This window comes from Trichomycterus rosablanca, chromosome 15 (assembly GCF_030014385.1).
Source record: "Trichomycterus rosablanca isolate fTriRos1 chromosome 15, fTriRos1.hap1, whole genome shotgun sequence".
In the NCBI taxonomy this organism is placed as follows: Eukaryota; Metazoa; Chordata; class Actinopteri; order Siluriformes; family Trichomycteridae; genus Trichomycterus; species Trichomycterus rosablanca.
In genome coordinates this window covers 14,586,357-14,605,696 of record NC_086002.1, presented here as the reverse complement: position 1 = coordinate 14,605,696, position 19,340 = coordinate 14,586,357, and the positions used below count along the sequence as shown (strand labels likewise).

At 40.3% G+C, this 19,340-nt stretch overlaps 1 protein-coding gene across 1 annotated transcript; it reads left to right on the top strand.

Moving 5' to 3' along the window:
- The first annotated feature begins 9,060 nt into the window (after window positions 1-9,060).
- Window positions 9,061-19,340, top strand: fgb (fibrinogen beta chain). Its single transcript, XM_063010910.1, has 8 exons — window positions 9,061-9,177; window positions 9,277-9,294; window positions 10,810-11,004; window positions 11,537-11,720; window positions 13,522-13,863; window positions 14,621-14,743; window positions 14,846-15,131; window positions 19,032-19,340. Exons 1-8 carry the CDS (start codon window positions 9,097-9,099, stop codon window positions 19,258-19,260), a joined length of 1,458 nt encoding a protein of 485 aa, XP_062866980.1. The 5' UTR covers window positions 9,061-9,096; the 3' UTR covers window positions 19,261-19,340.

The window sequence follows — 19,340 nt, the reverse complement described above, 5'->3', positions numbered from 1 at the left end:
ACTGTGCTGCAGCTCAGTTTCAGGGTGTTGGCAATCTTCTTGTAGCCTTGGCCATCTTCATGTAGCGCAACAATTCGTCTTTTAAGATCCTCAGAGAGTTCTTTGCCATGAGGTGCCATGTTGGAACTTTCAGTGACCAGTATGAGAGAGTGTGAGAGCTGTACTACTAAATTAAACACACCTGCTCCCTATGCACACCTGAGACCTAGTAACACTAACAAATCACATGACATTTTGGAGGGAAAATGACAAGCAGTGCTCAATTTGGACATTTAGGGGTGTAGTCTCTTAGGGGTGTACTCACTTTTGTTGCCGGTGGTTTAGACATTAATGGCTGTATATTGAGTTATTTTGAGGGAAGAATAAATTTACACTGTTATATAAGCTGCACACAGACTACTTTTCATTGTGTCAAAGTGTCATTTTGTCAGTGTTGTCCCATGAAAAGATATACTTAAATATCTGCAGAAATGTGAGGGGTGTACTCACTTTTGTGATACACTGTATATATACTTTATGCATTTTCTCCCCTTTTTCTCCATTTTAGCGCGTCCAATTGCCCGATTGCATCATGCTTCCACTCCACCAATGCCGATCCCTGCTCTGATTGAGGAGAACGAAGCTAACCCACGCCCCCTCCGACACGTGGGCAGCATGCCGTATGCATCTTATCACCTGCACTTTGACAAGTGCAGTGCAGCTCAGCATTGTGTACGGAGAGGACACACCCTGAGAGCACTCTTTTCTCATCTCTGTGCAGGTGCCATCAATCAGCCAGCAGAGTAATTGCACCAGTCATGGGAGAGAGACCCCATCCAGCTTAGTCCCGCCCATATCTGAACAACAGGCCGATCGTTGTTCATGTGGCCGCTCAGCCTTAGCAGGTAGGCAGAGCTGAGATTCGATACAATGTTTTTGAGATTCCAGCTCTGGTTCCAGTGTGTGTTTTTACCGCTGTGTTACCTGAGCGGCTTCCTTGGGCCACTTTTGATAGATTTTGATAGACAGACCACTGCAGACCACTGTGGGAACACAGAATCCTTACGCTCGCCCATTTTTCCTGCTTCTAACAGAGCAACTTTGAGGATCAAATGTTCACTTGCTGCCTAATTTATCCCACCCACTAACAGGTGCCGTGATGAAGAGATAATCACCTGTCAGTGGTCATAATGTTATGCCTGGTCGGTGTATACATACGCTATATGACCAAAACTATGTGGACACCTCTTGTAGCTGTTGGGTTCACAGCTAGACATGAATCAGAAAGGAAGGCCAGTGGCCTGCTCACAATGCTGACCATGAGTGAGGTTTTCTGGTCCATCATTAGTGCCTGTTGCTGTTTTAACTGGATTCCCACAAACACACCACAATCATGGAATAGCCTTTCTGGAGGAGTAAAGGCTGTCTTTGCTGCACAGATGGGGCTATTCTGCCATGATTTTAGTGGCCACATATTTGTGAAAGCAGATTGATAGTAGGAGGCCTATATTTCATCAGGCAAATTGCTTATAGCTTGTTGAAGGTTTGCATTCGACGGCTACAAATCTTCACCAAGCTCATAACTGGAAAGGATGAGGTTAGGTTTGCGGAAAAGAGCTTAGGTTGAGATTCTGAGAGATGAGACACGCCACAAGAAACGACACACTTGTAGAATTTCAGACCAAATCTTAATATATTTTAACAGCATAGGGTCTGATATGACAGTATGTATGGCCAGGAAACATCTAGCACTGCAAGTAGCCAACCAGAGTCACTGATGCTGAAGAACTGCTCATGTATTGATGTCTCTTAACATATTCAGGCTAAATCGAATCTCAACCATCATTCCTTCTGCTTCAGTGCATATGTAAGCATCCATTCCCTCTCTTCCACCTCCTCCCCCATCTTTACCCGCCCCCCACGCTTGCTTCCCAGGGCAACATGGTAGCATAGATGCTGCTGCCTGCGCAGTACCAGTTCACTCCAGCTCTCCTCCATCCCTTGACTCCAGATTTCTCTTTATACGCATATCGGTAGAGAGAGTAACACTAATAGCCTTACCATTTCCCCATAGCTCATCTGGTCCACATGTGTAGAAGATGCAAATCGCCTCGTTATCCTTCTTACGGAGCCCCATTTCTTCGGTCCGAGGGGTGGAGGCCTGTTTTTTGCACTTGCCCCTCTCGTTTGCTCCCTCCTGCTTCCCCCCCTTCCTCCTTAAGCACTCCAGTGACAGAAGCAGATCACACAGTCAGTGACACCAGCAAGCAGGCGGCAGGAGGAGCCTGGCTCCAGGCTTCACTGAGCATCCAATCAGAGCGCGCACAGAGGCCTGACTCATTGGTTCCATTTTGAATGTGTGAGTGTGAGCAGGATGCTTGTGCTCTTTTCAAGCTCTCTCTCCACTGCTGCCTAGTTTCTCTTTCTAAACTGTGCAGCGTGGACACCAAGGCAAAGGACTGATGGATCAACGAACATCAGGAATTCGAGTGCGGATCCTAATCCACGTACTCAGCAAGCTTGCGTTTGAATTAAAGGCACAGACAGATTTTGGCAGATGTTATTAGGTGTTATAAGAAGCTAGTTGTAATATTTATTTATTCATTCATTGTCTGTTTTACCATCGCTTTATCCAATTTAGGGTCGCGATGGGTTTGAATCACTGGGCGAAAGGCAGGAAACACTGCAGACAGGTTGCCAGTCCATCACAGGGCAAACACACATACACACATTCACACACTCATACGTATGGGAAACTTTTTTAGTATCTCCAATTAACCTGATTACATGTTTGTGACCGTGGGAGGAAACCAAAGCACCAGAAGGAAACCCACGCAACACTAAGAGAACATACAAACCATACTGTTCCACCTGGGAATCAAACCCTGGACCTTCTTGCTGTGAGGCAACAGTGCTACCAACCAAGCCACCGTGCCGCCCTAGTCGTGTCATTCGTTCACCCATTCAGCTTAAATAATGGCTTCATTCTAATCGGGATTGCTGTGGGTCCGGGACCTGTTTGGGAACACTACGGGCAACAGAGGAATGAGACATTTAATTGTATACTCATTTATTCATCATATAAGGTGATTTAGAGTAGCTTAGTTAAATTCTGCATAGTTTTTGTTTGATATTGCACAGGTACCTGAAGAAAGAAACACCTTTAGCAGCAATCAACTCAGTGCAGCGCTTCCCAACCTTTTTTGCACCACGGACCGGTTTCATATATGAAATAATTTCACGGACTAGCGGGGGCGAGGGGGATTTAAAATAGAATAACTATAGAATGGAAAATCAGCATGAGCTTTTTTTCGATGCAACGAGACGCTGCTCCCACCTAGTGGTGATTTAAAACAATAACTCCCAAAGAGTTTTGGAATTTTAATTGCTTTTTGTAGCAATCTTTAATTATTTATTCTTTCTGTGTGGTCCGGTAATAAATGACCCACGGACCGGTACCGGTCCGCAGCCCGGTGGTTGGGGACCACTGGCCTAGTGAGTAGGCCTATCAATCGGAAGAATGTTGGTTCGAATCCAGGCATTTCTCTTTTTATTATTTCAATTCTGTCGTTCACGCCCAGGTGGTGCAGCGCACCAGCACAGAGATTCTAAACTCCTCGGGCGGTGGTGGTCGATAGGGTTTAGGTAAGGGCTTTTGGGTTACTCCACACCAAACTGATCAAACCTCAGTTTTGCGCTCAGCTACATGGTCATGGTGGACCAGAAAAGGATCTTCTCTAAACTGTTGCCACAAAATTAAAAGCATGTCATTTTTCTACATATGTTAGCAATGTGTGTAGCTAAAACAACTGAATTTAGTACCTAGGAGAGGGTTTTAGATATTTGCCACCATATGTACTTTGTGATTTTGTCAGTATATATTAAATACTTTTAGGCAGTGTTTTTTATTGTCACAGTACTGCAGTTTGGAGTACTGACTGAAACCAAAGCACATAACATGTAACTCCAGTATGACAGGAAATGTGATGCAGGCACAACAAAAGTCAAAAGCAGACATTATTTTGAATGCTATTCCCATTAGGTCAGATGTCTGGAGCAGCCTGGTACCAGCAATGCGTATTCCAACTTTGCCCATTATGACGAGTAAACAATGCACAAAGAACACACTCACTAGAAGATTCAAAACCCAACGATGACACCATGTGCTGCACACAGCATGTGTAACACATTCAGTCATTTTGTTCAACAGTTTCATCTGATTTCTTACAGAGTTCTGACTCAAAAACCCTGTTGGTGGGTGTACACATACATGTCCGTATTCATTTATCCCGAAAAACACTAAGAAGGGATCAATCCATTGCGACGGAACATACACTCATATACTCAATTACTCCTGCCTTTAATTTGAAGTAGCCAGTCCACCTTCTGCATTTTTGGAAAGTCAAAGACACCAACCGTCCCACCCTGTCCAGCAACAAAATAAGTCATTTGTTTTAAATAGAATTGTATGATATGTAGACACCTGACCATAAGTTTATTGTACATTCCATTGCAAAGTGATTGGCAATTAAATTGCTGCTAGGACAGCCTATAACAGGCAATTCAGTCAAAAGAACATTTGCCATGCACTGATCTTGAACGAGAAGGTCTGGTTTGCAATTGACGTTCCAATTTAACCCAAAGGTGTTCAATTCGGTTGAAGTTAGGGATTTGTGCAGGCCACTGGACCTTTTTCACACCAAACCAAGCATAGTCATGATGAAATATTAAATGCCCCTACCCTAAATATTGCCTCACAGTTGAAAGCAATTGATTTATTTTATTTGATTGATTTTATGGACCTGTTCTCAATGGGTGTGACTGAAACACCTGTAATCCTAAATAGGAAAAGTGTCCACATACTTTTGGCCATATTGCATACATGATGTTTGAATATTAGAGAGTGCTGGGTTGTTGAACCTTATATGTTGGTCCTTAGTGAGTAGAATTACAAGCATACAGCTGTAAATAATCTGCATCACATAAAAATAAAAGGTGCAAAAAGCCCAGGCGGGGCGGTCTGGGTCCTTTCTGTGCGGAGTTTGCATGTTCTCCCTGTGTCCGTGTGGGTTTCCTCCAGGAGCTCCAGTTTCCTCCCACATTCCAAAAACATGCAGTCAGGTTAATTGGAGACACTATTGCCCTAAGAATTGCTGGCCCGTGTGGTCCGATCCAACAGACGAGCTACTGTAGCTCAAATTGCTGAAGACGTTACTGCTGGTTCTGATGGAAAGGTGTCAGAATACACAGTGCATCACAGTTTATTGCATATGGGGCTGCATAGCCACAGACCAGTCAGTTAGGAAGGTGGTCATAATGTTATGCCTTATCGGTGTATGTCCCCGCAATTGCTAGGTCAACGTTACACCATGTGCCTTTTGTATTTGTGAGCCCAGCCCAGGATTTGAACCCCTGAACTCAGGCACTGCTGTTTGCCTAGCTCATAAAATCAGAACCTTCAAGTACCACCTATAAGACATGCTACATACACAGGAATAAGTCTGTTTAGGACAATGGCCATGGTTCTTTCTCGGTCCAAAACCTCAGTCTTTGATACATTGTGCTGAACCATTATCTGTCCATTTTTATTATTGTCAATTTTATTAGCAGTGCTGCTGCTGGGATGGCATGGCTGACCAGATGTCTCATGGTCAGCCATCCTACCCATTCTCAACTGGTGTATCTGATCCATTGTAGTGGGCATAAATTGCTCCTGCTATTATTACATTTCATCATGACTATGCATTATTTTTAATAATTATTTTTAATAAATGTACATCGCACCAATGTATTACCAATTCATGCTTTGAATAGAATAATGTAAAATACAAGTAAGAAACTAGTACTAGTACAACTAATAGTACTTTTCATTTTTAGCAACAAATATACAGTACGTACATCTGTAGAACCACCAGAGTATTTATGGAACTGAAATGTGTCCCACTTAATGCCACAAGATGGCAGAAGAACCTAAAAATACAATCGAATTTTTGTCTCTTCGAGTATTCATTATTTAGAAGACGCACTATATGACCAAAAGTATGTAGACACCCAGCCACTAGCTTGTTGGACTCCCCACTCCAAAACCTTGGGCATTTAATACAGAGTCTGCCTTTCCTTTGCAGCTATAACACTTTTACTCTTGGGGAAAGGCTTTCAACAAGATTTCTGAAAGTGTCTGTGGAATTTGTGACGATTCAGTCTAAAGAACCCTTAAATGCTCAGGCACTGATGTTGGAGGTAAAGATCTGGCTTGGGCTTGTTATAGAGTTTCCATTTTATCCCAAATGTGTTCAATGTATGGTAGCACGATGGCTCGGTAATATTGTTTACAATGGTGGGTAATATTGTTTACAATATTACCCACCATCTACGGAGCTTTTTTTACTTTTAAACTTGTTTTAGAGCTTTAGGTTCTGAAAATTTGTGAGAATCAGCTTTTTTTGAGAGAGTCTCAAACGCTTATTGTTAAAAAGCAGCGCAAAAGCTATTGTGCCGCTTCTAATGTGAATGCACCTTTACTGAACGGAATACGGTATTCCAAGATCAAGCATCTCTACGATTAAGAAGCATAAGGAAACAATTAAGAAGTAAAGCTAAAGTGCAGGTTTTATTGTATTTTTTTTGTTGTATTTCAGTGTTTTTGTATTATATTTGTGTTATTTTCAGTGTATAAGTGTCAAAAACAACCCATTATTTTACATATTTTACATTAGCCTAAAATATGATACCAGTTCCAGTACCTCGGAACGCATTAACAGGTCTCCCATACATCCTTATGGGGAAAACACCTTAAAACTTAATGTCTTTTAAACTCAACGCCACTTCCAGGTTTCAAGGTACCACTGTAATACATAACTGCAGAGGTTGATGTTAGGCAGACAGTGTTATGTTAAAACTAACCAGAAGGTGACATATTTGAGCTGTTTGAGTTGTGGGTTTGCTGTTTAATTACTACTAGATACAAAGTTTAAAAGAAAACGTTGCAATGCTTTAGATGAAACATTAACATTAAATTATACTTAAGTTGTATATAATTACTTTAATTAAAACAATTATATGCTTATGTTTTAAAGCAAGGTCTATACAGTAAACAAATGATCTAAAGAGGTTAATGTTTGATGAACTATTGGCCTGCACAGAGCAACTACTGGCCTTCTGGTCCAACATCAGTGCTTTTCTTCCTTTGCCAGCTATTTATCTGACTAAAAATAAATGAGTCAAAGTTTGATTACTAAGTGTGGCATTCCAAAAAGCTAAATAACTTATTATGTACTGAGCACTGTCCCAGAATGCAATATGACAGTAAATACATGAGTAACGTGTAAGCTGAAATACTGATGAAGTCTTTGTACAATTATGTCTTGACGAAATGAGCACAAATACTTACAAACACATGGTTTTGGACTCGAATGTTCAGCAAACTCAAGGTTATGGGTCCTCATATGTTTGGCCACAAAGTGTAGCTGTGCTGTAAGTGGTACACACATGTACTGGGGCTGTCTGGGTTCCAGATGATGAATCAGTAAAAAAAATCAATTACATTTGTTTGGTCAGTCTGATGTCGTTTACCACCCACATGTTTGACTCATAAGTCAAGGACAAAAAACAGTTCTCCTCAGATTTTGTATCTGGTGCATGTATGTGCATTTATTTATTACTGGTGTATCAATTTATATAAATGTGTGTATATAATGTCCTTATGAGTATCATTTAAATACATTGTTTAGATTGCCAAAGCCTCTTAGAATAATGTTGTGTAAAATAATAAGTCAAAATTTGATTATTTTGGTGGGCTGTAGTCTGTCACGTCTCCCCTAGATTAGGTGAGGTCTCAAAGACTGTAGGATCGCATACAGTGAGCCACATACTGCCATCCACGATCAGCCTAGTGCAGACATCTCGACTGGCCAATGTTGACATAATGATAAATTCTGCTTTCTACCAGAAAATCCTGAAGGGGAATGTCTGGTCGTTAGGCTGTGATTTGAAGTGCAGTTGGGTTATGCGAGACAACAATCTAAAGGGGAAAAAATTCACATAGAAGTGGCTTAAAATGAAGTAAATTAGGGTTCCGGAGTGGCCTAGTCACAGCTCTTTACTGAAGCCACTATTATGATGCAAGCCACTATTATGATTTGTATCTGGTGCATGTATGTGCATTGATTTATTATTGGTGTATCAATTTATATGAATGTGTGTATATAATGTTCTTATGAGTATCATTTAAACACATTGTTTAGATTGCCAAAGCCTCTTAGAATAATGTTGTGTAAAATAATAAGTCAAAATTGGATTATTTTGGTGGGCTGTAGTCTGTCACGTCTCCCCTCCACACCGGCCAGTTCTTCTAACCTGCTAGGTGAGGTCTCACAGACTTATACAGCGTACAGCGAGCCACACACTGCCACCCACAGTCAGCCACGATTCTGCTCTCTACCAGAAAATCCTGAAGGGGAATGTCTGGTCGTTAGGCTGTGATGAGAAGCACAGTTGGGTTATGCAACAAGACAACAATCTAAAGGGGGGAAAAATTCACATAAAAGTGGCTTAAAATGAAATTAATTAGGGTTTCAGAGTGGCCTATTCAAAGCTCTTTACTGAAGACACTTCTATGATGCTGTGGAAGGATGTTAAATGGGCATTTCATGCTCCAAAGTAGCTAAATGGAAGAAATTCTGCAAGGTGGAGTGGATCGATATTTCTCCAGTATTAAAAAATGTTCAGTTGCAGTTGTAAAAGTCTTTATTTTTTATTTAAAGTGTATTTTATGTGTACTCAGGATGAATTTTATTTATATTATATTATGCATAGTAATTCAAAATAAATATGTACTGTATACAAATTGACTGACACAGATTGCCAAATTTCCCGAAAATGATCCCCAAACTGATTGCTCATACTGACTTCCCAAACTGACTGCTCATATTGAATTTCTAAAAGAACGAGTTAAATATTATCTAAAATGCTGTTCGGCCCTCCTACTGCAGTGTGAATGTGGAGGACTAATGACTTGGGAAGGGCCATGTCATCTATAAATACCGGGGCCGAAGTAGTGAACTATGTACAACTGAAACGCAGGGCTTCATCCAGAGCATAAGTGTCCTGCTCTTCAAAATGAAGTTACTTCTCATACTCTGTCTGTGCGTCTGTGGAGTGCTTGGTGCGGAAAATGCAGATTATGATGACTATGAAACGGTAAGTAGATCATGTAGATTAGGTTGTGTTTCATTTTAACCTCATGGTTTTGTTGGTTTAAAATAGCAGCTAGCTTACTTGTTGTCTTTTCCTCTGCAGGAGTCAAAAACACCACCGGTAAGTATTTTTTATTTCTCTGATTAACAGAAGAATTAAAGTTAAAAATAAAAATACAGTGGTACCTTAAAACTCAACGTCAATTGGTTCTGGGAGTGGCGTTAAGTTTAAAAGGCGTTGAGTTTTAAGGTATTTTTTCCAATAAGGATGTATGGGAAACCTGTTAATGCGTTCCATGGTCCCGTGGAACTCCATATATTTAAGGCTAATGTAATATAATGGGGTTGCTTTTGACACGTATACACTGAAAATAACACAAGTATAATATAAAAAACACTAAAATACAATTAAAAAACAGTTACAAAATACAATAAAACCTGCTCTTTACATTTACTTCTTTATTGTTTTCTTATGCTTCTTAATTAGTAGAGAGAACAAATAAGCAGTAATAATTAAGACAGGTTTAGTGTTTCTATGTCGTTCTTTTAATACATTAAGGTAAATTCTTTTTTTTCAATAATAAGCGTTTTAGACTCTCTTGGAAAAGCTGCTTCTTACAATTTCTCAGCACCCGAGCTATAACACAAGTTTAAAAGTGAAACAGGAGAAAAATCCAGCTAAACACAGATACATGTGGAGCTTTTAGAGTGGATTTGACGGTTATTCCACACAAATGCAGATTCGTCTCATGTTCGCACTTTGATGACATTTTATCTATTTTTTTTTTGTATAAGTTTGACAGCCTTTTATTACTTTATTTCCAATTTTATTCAACAATAATTCTGTTAAGAAGATTATTTAAGTTTAAAAGCATTAACATTAATACATTTTTAATGAATAATGACAAATATACTACAGGATCAAAAGTATTTGGACACCTAACATTTACATTGCATTTACATTATCGGCGTTTAGCAGACACTCTTATCCAGAGCGGCTTACAAAAGTGCTTTCACAGTAAACAAAACCTTACTCTAGTTTAAATAGACAACAGTCCAAGGATACAAATTTGCTGAGAGACTCAGATGTTTGAACAGACAGGGGGAGTTCATTCCACCACTTGGGTGCTAGTATGAAAAAAAGAGCCTTGATGCGGGTCTTCCTTTAACCACGAGCTTGGTAGATATTTTATTTTATAGGTGTTAATGTGGACATACCTCAATTTTTCTGGAAAGAATTTTAACAGTGCCAATGTCCAGTTCCAATATATGCCATAGATGTTCGTTCAATATGGTTGAGCTCAGGGCTTTGAGCAGGCCACTGGAGTTATTCCTTAACTGGTCAAACCATGTCTGTTTGGACACTGCTTTGTACACAGGGACACAATCATGCTGATGCTGCAAGTTGGAAGCATATAATAACACATTTAATCTAAATGTTTTTTTTATAATTGGTACTTTTTATCAACAGATTTGGATGAGACTCCAGAACTCAGTATACAGAAGGGGTGTCCACATACTTTTGCCATATAGTACATATAAATAAAGAAAGACAATTTTTAACCATAAGGTCCTGTTCAGTACAGCTTAAGATTTAATTTGAATTTTGTTTGCGGATTCTGATCCACACTTTCAGCCCAAAGAAGCGTTAGATCCACGAGGTCATCGGCCTGTTACAAGAGAAAACTACACCCCAGTGGTTGCTGCTCCGCCTCCAGTCAGTGGCCGTCGCCGAGGCCAGCGACCTACTTCAGCTCCATCTACAGCAATTGAAGAGCAGAAGAAACAACTCACAGAGAGTGGTGGATGCACCCATGCTTCTGAGACAATGGTATGATCCTACACTTGCTAAACAGCGCTTTCTATACCAAGGTGGGAAAGAAAACACTAACTGTGCCACCCTCGGCTGAACGGGAATTTGTCTGGACGGTTGGGTGGTTTTATTTAATCCAAGAACACATAAAAACTCATGGCAGACCAGTCTGGCAACCCGTACATTGACAAGCCCCTAAAATTGACTTTAGATGGGTCAACCATATTTTAGCACCCAATTCATGCATCCTGGACTGAATCTGACTATCCAGATGAACTGCCTCTCAGCATAACATGTCAGTTTGAGTTTTCTTGGCATAAGACCAATGTCTTATGTACTTTGCATTAGGCACAGTCAAACTAGTCCTATTTATGTGGGCATGGAGAAGTCATTAACATGCACACTGTATATAAACTGGCCAACTTTGCTAAAGAATTAGCAAGGACCAGATAAGTTGTTCACTAATTATCAACCCACCTTTTGCAAAAAAAGACTTTATATGTCATTTCATAATGTTCTGAATACATTTTTTTACCTTTCTCTTCCACAGGGTGTGCTCTGTCCTACAGGCTGTGAACTAAAAACAACTTTGGTGAAACAGGAGCGTAACGTCAAACCAACTGTGACTCAGCTGAAGAAAGATGTGGAGAATCTATTCCAGACTTCTAACTCTGTCTACAGATATGTGGAGGACATGACCACCGAGGTCACAGAGAGACAGAGAATCAGCAATGGTAGAGTAATTGAATATACTACATCACAGTAACTGAATCAAAACTGATTCTAAATAGACACACAGCATTTCTTTTACCATTGTCCTTGATCTAGGGCAGTTGTAGCCTAGAGGCTAAGGTACTGGACTAGTAATCAAAAGGTTGCTGGTTCAAGCCCCATTACTGTCCGGCTGCCACTGTTGGGCCCTTGAGTTTGGCCCTTAACCCTCAATTGTTTAGATAATACACTGTCACAGTACTGTAAGTCACTTTGGATAAAAGTGCCTGCTAAATGCCAAAAATGTAAATGAAATTTTAATTATTTTTATTTGCCAGTGACATTATTCAAAATCCCTTAATGTGTATGAAGACGACTTTCTTTATTCAACCCCTGCAATTATTTATTAATTAATAATCTCTGAAATATGTGTTTTAAAGAAAATTTAATTAAGTTAATTAATAATTGTTCATATTAATAATAAATAATAATAATAAAATAATTTCACTTATACTATTGCTTTATCCTGGTCAGAGTAACAGTGTGTCTGGTTCCCCAAAATCACTTGGCGCACAGCAGGAATACCCCGAACAGGGTGCCAATCCATCGTTGGGCTTTGGCCAACCCCCAAGACATAGCCAATCATGCCTGTTTAGGCACCCAGCCTGCCACTAGCACCTGCTAAGATCATAATTACCATAACTATTGTAATTGTCATAATGAATACATTTATAATAATATATATAAATTCAACCTGAAATGTTTTCCTCATAATTTAAATGTAGAAAGCTACTTTTATTATTTAACCAAGGGTTTCACAAACGTTTTTGTTCATTTAGGTTACCTTTAACCTAAATAATCTGCTTTAAGTATAATTTGAGGTGATAAGCTAACATTTAGTTAAACTTTGTATTAAATTACAGTGCTCAGTTAATGCAGCAACGGGTGGCACGGTGGCTAAGTGGGTTTCACAGCAAGAAGCTCCTGAGTTCGATCCCCAGGCGGGGTGGTCCGTGTCCTTTCTGTGCGGAGTTTGCTTGTTTTCCCCGTGTCTGTGTGGGTTTCCTCCAGGAGCTCCAATTTCCTCCCACAGTCCAAAAACATGCAGTCAGTTTAATTGGAGGCACTGAATTGCCCTATAGGTGAATGGGTGTGTTTGTGTGTCTGCCCTGAGATGGACTGGCGCCCCGTCCAGGTTGTTACTGTGTGCCTTGCACCCATTGAAATGCTGGGATGGGCCCCAGCACCAACCAGCAACCACCCCGCTACTAATATAATTGCATTTTTATAAACCGTTTTATCAAGGTCAGTGTTGCAGTGGCAAACACTGGGCGCAAGACCTTTGGACAGGGTGCCAATCTATCTCAGTGGTTTGACCAAACCCCCTCCCCAGACAAAACCAATCATTTGGGATTGCTGGACTATGGAATTTGGCTGCCTTTAATCCTCACTCGACACCCAAGCTTGTCTAGAAGGGATGTAGGCTAGTACATGTGTCCTCTGATGCCAATCTATCTATGTTGCTTACCAAGAACCTTGTTCAAGCATGTTCAAATAACCAGACTACTCTCTCTGTATTCTTCCACTGCACTTAAGGGAGCCAGTAGGAATGCAACATAGAATTGCAGCGACATAGGTGTTATACCTCATCCAACCTTCCCTCCCTCAGACACAGCCAGTTGTGGCTTGTAGCAACACTACAAAGACTACAAAGATATAATCCTTTTGTTAAAAATTGAGTACTAGTTGTGAGCATGTAAAATTCAAAATGTTTTGTTTAACTCTAGTAGATATCAAATTATTCTCTGTCCTCTGTCTCCTCAGGAAATGGTCAGCTGGTCAGCCAGTACACAGATGACCTGGAGATTCAGCATGCTTTTGTAAAGGAGAGTGTGGACGTCACCTTTCCACAAAATATTAAAATCTTGCAGGGTGTCCTAGAGAAGCTGAGGGACAAGATCCAGAACATCGAGAAGGCCATTGTTGCTCAGAGGGAAAAGTGCAACGAACCTTGCAAAGTGTCCTGCCCGATTCCAGTGGTCTCTGGAAAAGACTGTGAGGATGTCTTCCGTAATGGAGGAGACGCTTCCGAGATGTACATGGTTCAACCGGATCCCTCACAATCACCCTACAAGGTCTACTGTGACCAGACAACTCAGAACGGAGGTACGTTACAATCTATAATACAAAATACACTGATCAGCCATAAGATTAAAACCACTTCCTTGTTTCTACACTGTTCATTTTATCAGCTCCACTTACCATATAGAAGCACTTTGTAGTTCTACAATTACCGAATGTAGTCCATCTGTTTCTCTGCATGCTTTGTTAGCCCCCTTTCATGCTGTTCTTCAATGGTCAGGACTCTCTGAGGACCACCACAGAGTAGGTATTATTTGGGTGGTGGATCATTCAGGTATTATTTGGGTGGTGGGCAGTGACACTGACATGGTGGTGGTGTGTTAGTGTGTTTTGTGCTGGTATGAGTGGATCAGACACAGCAGCTCTGCTGGAGTTTTTAAACACCTCACTGTCACTGCTGGACTGAGAATAGACCACCAACCAAAAATATCCAGCCAACAGCGCCCCATGGGCAGCATCCTGTGACCACTGGCCGGATAGGGACTCCTCGTGACTGATGCAATTACGGCCTCTGCTGGCTAACTGAGGCGGGGAAAAAGTGCATTGATCAGGGTGTGTCTCTCCATGCACAAGGCTGATTCGCATATAAGCACTCGCCTAGTGTGGGTGAAAAAATGCATACGGCAAATCGGAGCGGGGTCGGCATTGGTGGAGAGGAAGCGTGATGCAATCGGGCAATTGGACACGCTAAAAAGTCGGGAGAAAAAGCATAAACAAAATATATATATATATATATATATATATATATAAAATGTTATATTATTTGTTCTATTTTTATCAGGCTGGCTGCTTATTCAAAACCGTTTGGACGGTAGTGTGGACTTTGGTCGCCGGTGGGATGACTACAAGAGAGGGTTTGGAAACATCGCTTTTGATGTTGGAAAGGGCCGCTGTGAAACTCCTGGTAAGACTAATGTTTAGGTTTTGGTGTGCACAGGTGATACCTTTAATACTGTGTCTATATTTTTCAACATTATCACTTTTGTTTGTTTGTTTTGTGAATTAGGTGAATACTGGCTGGGTAACGACCGCATCAGTCAGATCACCAAAATGGGCCCGACAGAAGTTCTGATTGAGATGCAGGACTGGTCAGGTACCAAGGTGCATGCCCAGTATGAGCAGTTTACAGTGCAGGGAGAGACTTCCAATTATCTACTAGCGGTGAACAAGTACTCAGGAAATGCTGGAAACACACTGCTCACTGGAGCAACGGAGCTGTTTGGAGTGAATCGCACAATGACCATCCACCATGGCATGATGTTCAGCACCTACGACAGAGACAATGACAGATGGTGAGATTCACTCTCCTTATTGTTACAAAATTTAGATCAATTTAACTGAAATATACTATACAGCCAAATGTTTGTAGACACATGAGCATGGCCTTGCTCAAGGGCCCAACAGTGGCAACCTCGCAGTGATGAGTCTTGAATCAGTGACCTTTTGATTACTAGTGCAGTACCTTAACCACTAGGTTACAACTGTCCTATAGCAGCTTTCACAGTGTCTGTTGGAATTTTTAAACATTTCTGAGGCCAGGTACTAATTTCAGATAAACCTCAAATGGGATTTATGGTCTAATGGGGTAAAGGTCAGGGTTTTCTATAGGTCAGTGGAGCTCCTCCACACCAAAAACCTTCCCCAAATGGTAGCCATTTCTGCAATTGAAGGAATGGAACATGTACTTCTTAATCTAAACTAAAGTTATTTAATGCATTTATCGATTTTTTTTAAAAAGAGGACACTGTCCACAGCCAAGAAAATTTTTATTAGCCATGGGATTAAAGAATACAGTATAATAAAGATGCCCCTACTTTAAAATCAGCACTTTAAAACTCCACTTAAGTGTCATGCTCAAGTCAAGTCAAATGTATTTATATAGTGCTTTTTACAACAGACATTGTCTCAAAGCAACTTCACAGAATCCAGGAACAACAGACCAAAAACCCCTGTTGAGCAGGCCGAGGGCGACAGTGGCAAGGAAAAACGCCCTTAAAATTACAGGAAGAAACCTTGAGAGAAACCAGACTCAGCAGGGACCCCATCCTTCTTGGGTGGCCTGGAGGATACTTTAAATAAATAGGATTTACACCAATCATACAAACACAAAATTACATTGAACTGAATGTTATAAGTAGCAAAAAAATAATTGGAGGTTTTCATTATTCAGTCCAGTCTGTGATAAAGTCTATTGTAAGTTCTGGACATTTTTGGTGCAAACACGCCAGGTTGCCATCACATCTAGTAGGAGCAGCACTGCAGTCTCGACTTGCAGTCTGTAACCTTGAGAGGGTGAACAGGTCTCCGTCAGAACCACCTCGGGGTAAAACAACAGAAGATGTAGTTACAATGTGAAATCGTTAAGAGTAAAATGTCACTTTTACAGAGAGTAGCTTTAGACTCCGACACCCCTAATTATTACAGCATAACTAAGTTTGCTTGTTTAGTTTGACAAGACTAATCGAAAGCATGAGTAAATAAATATATAAGTTTTCAATCTAGACTGGAACATCGAACATCGTCTGCGTCCGAGTCCCGGACAGAGGCAGGCAGTTTATTTCAAAGTTGTGGAGCTTTGTAAGAAAATGCTCTTCCACCAGTCGTGATCTTATATCTTAATTCTAGGAACTATAATTAACCCTGCATCTTGTGAGCGAAGTGGATGTGCTGGGTTGTAGTGATCAATAAGTTAACTCAGATACTGTGGAGCCAGACCATGTAGCGCTTTATAAGTTAGTAGAAGTATTTTGTAATCAATGCGGAATTTAACTGGCAGTTAGTGTAGAGATGATAGAACAGGACTAATACTGTATGATCAATCTTTCTAGTTCTGGTTAGCACTAGAGCTGCTGCATTTTGAACCAACTGGAGTTTGTTTGCTGATCACATAGACAAAAAAAGCAAAAGCAGGGTCTTTATTCTTGCCTATTCTTGCCTGTCACATGCTCCAGTAGTTACTAATTCTAAACAAACTAGTCTGTTTGTTGGTGGTTCCTGAATTACATCTGACTATGCAGACAAATTGCATCTTACTGAAATGTGATAGTTTGGGCTTGACCTACTTTTTTTAAAGGGTGCTGTTAAACTATCCCTATTTATCTGGGCTCACAAAGGTCAAATCATAATAACTAACAAGGAAATATAAGTCAAATGCTATAATAAAACCTCATGTGACATTTATGTAAAAAAAAAAATCCAGATTAATAGTTTCAGATTAATATCCTTCTTTAATGTGACTTTTAATCTGTGTAATTGAAGTGAAAAGCTAATTAAATTATTTAAATGGGAACATAACAGTAAAAACAACTAAAATAATGAGGTTGCATAAGTGTGCACACCCTCTTTTAATTGGGGATGTGGCTGTGTTGAAAATGAACCAATCACATTAAGTCACATGTTAACTAGTAATCAGAGACACCTGCCATCAGTTAAAGTGACTCTGATTAACTGTGTATAAAGTTTAGCTCTTCTCCTGACAGTTGCAGTTCTTTTACATCATGCTGCATAAGCCACTGTCCACAAAGAGCGTGCAAAGCATTAAAAGAATGGTTGTTGAAATGTATCACTCAGGAGAAGGGTACAAAAAAAAAGTAGTACATAAATAACATGGAACACAGTAAAGAAGGTCATCAACAATTAGATAAAATGTGACAACAGTGACATTACCAAGAATGAGTGTCCCTCCAAAATTGATAGAAGGAGAAAAAGAAAACTGGTCTGGGAGGCTGCCAAGAGGCCTTCAGCAACATTAAAGGAGCTGCAGGGATTTCTGGCAACTACTGGTGTTACTACTTGTGACAATCTCCTAAATTTTTCATATGACTGGGTTGTGGGGTAGGGTGGCAGGACAGAAGCCTTTTCTTCCAAAGAAAAACATTTTAGCCTAAATGCATTTTGTAAAGGTTTAACTTTTTGGCCATAAATCCAACAGGTTTGTTTGGTGCAAAAAACAACACTGTGCATCACCAAAAGAACACCAGATCCACAGGGAAGCATGGTGATGGCAGCATTATGCACACCATCTTTTAATTGGGGATGTGGCTGTGTTCAAAAGGAACCATCACATTAAGTCTCATGTTAACTAGTAATCAGTGACACCTGCCATCAGTTAAAGTGGCTCTGATTAACCATGTATGAAGTTCAGCTCTTCTCTTGGCATTTCTTTTGTGTCACGCTGCAAAAGCCGTGGTCAAAAGAATCAATGTTGAAATGTATCAGTCAGGCGAAGGGTACAAAAAATTCCAAAGTATTACATATAACATGGAACACAGTAAAGAAGGTCATCAACAATTAGATAAAATGTGACACAACAGTGACATTACCAAGAATTGAATTTCCTCCCAAAAATTATAGAAAGACAAAAAGAAAACTGGTCTGGGAGGCTGCCAAGAGGCCTTCAGCAACTTTAAAGGAGCTGCAGGGATTTCTGGCAACTACTGGTTGTACTACATGTGATAATCTCCTGAATTTTTCATATGACTGGGTTGTGGGGTAGGGTGGCAAGATGAAAGTCCAGCTGCATTTAGCAAGAGTTTACATAAAGTCTGCCAAAAGCTTGTGGAAAAATATGTTATAGTCTAATAAGACCAAGGTTGAATTTTTTTAGCCATAAATCCAACAGGTTTGTTTGGTGCAAAATCAACACTGTACATTGCCAAAAGTACACCAGACCCACAGTGAAGCATGGTGGTGGCAGCATTATGCTTTGGGTCTGTTTTTAATTCAGCTGGAACTGGGACTTTAGTCAAGGTTAGGGGAATTATGAACATTTCCAAATATTAGTCAACACAGCAACAACACAGCCTCCCTATCAACAAAAGAATGGCTTCACCAGAAGATCAAAGGTTTGGAATGGCCTAAATCCAATTAAAAATCCATGGGGTGACCTGAAGAAGACTGTGCACAGGAGATCCCCTCACCCCTCACAGAGTGGGCAAAGATTGCTGATAGACTCCTACCCAAAAAAAATAAATGCTGTCATAAAATCAAAAGGTGCTTCAGCAAAGTATTAGATTAAGGGTGTGCATATGTATGCAACCACATTATTGTAGGTTTTTTATTTGATTTCCCCCTAACAGATTTCAGTTTGTTTTACAGATTATACAAGTAGATCACATTAAAACTAGAAAAAGATCTGAAATGATTCATCTTGGTTTATAATACATATTATATTTTCTTTTCAACCTGCACAGGATACCTGGTGATCCCGTGAAGCAGTGTTCAAAAGAAGATGGTGGTGGATGGTGGTACAACGCATGCCACTCAGCCAATCCAAATGGCCGATATTACTGGGGTGGGCAATATACAAAGCAAATGGCCAAACATGGAACAGATGATGGTGTCGTATGGATGAACTGGAAGGGCTCATGGTACTCACTTAAAGCCATTAGCATGAAGATCAGGCCCTTCTACACCGAGTAATAAAGGGATGCAAATGTATAGACACACAATTATTTTTGTGTGTTTAAAAAAATAAAAAGAATGCTTTTAAATTGTCCTGA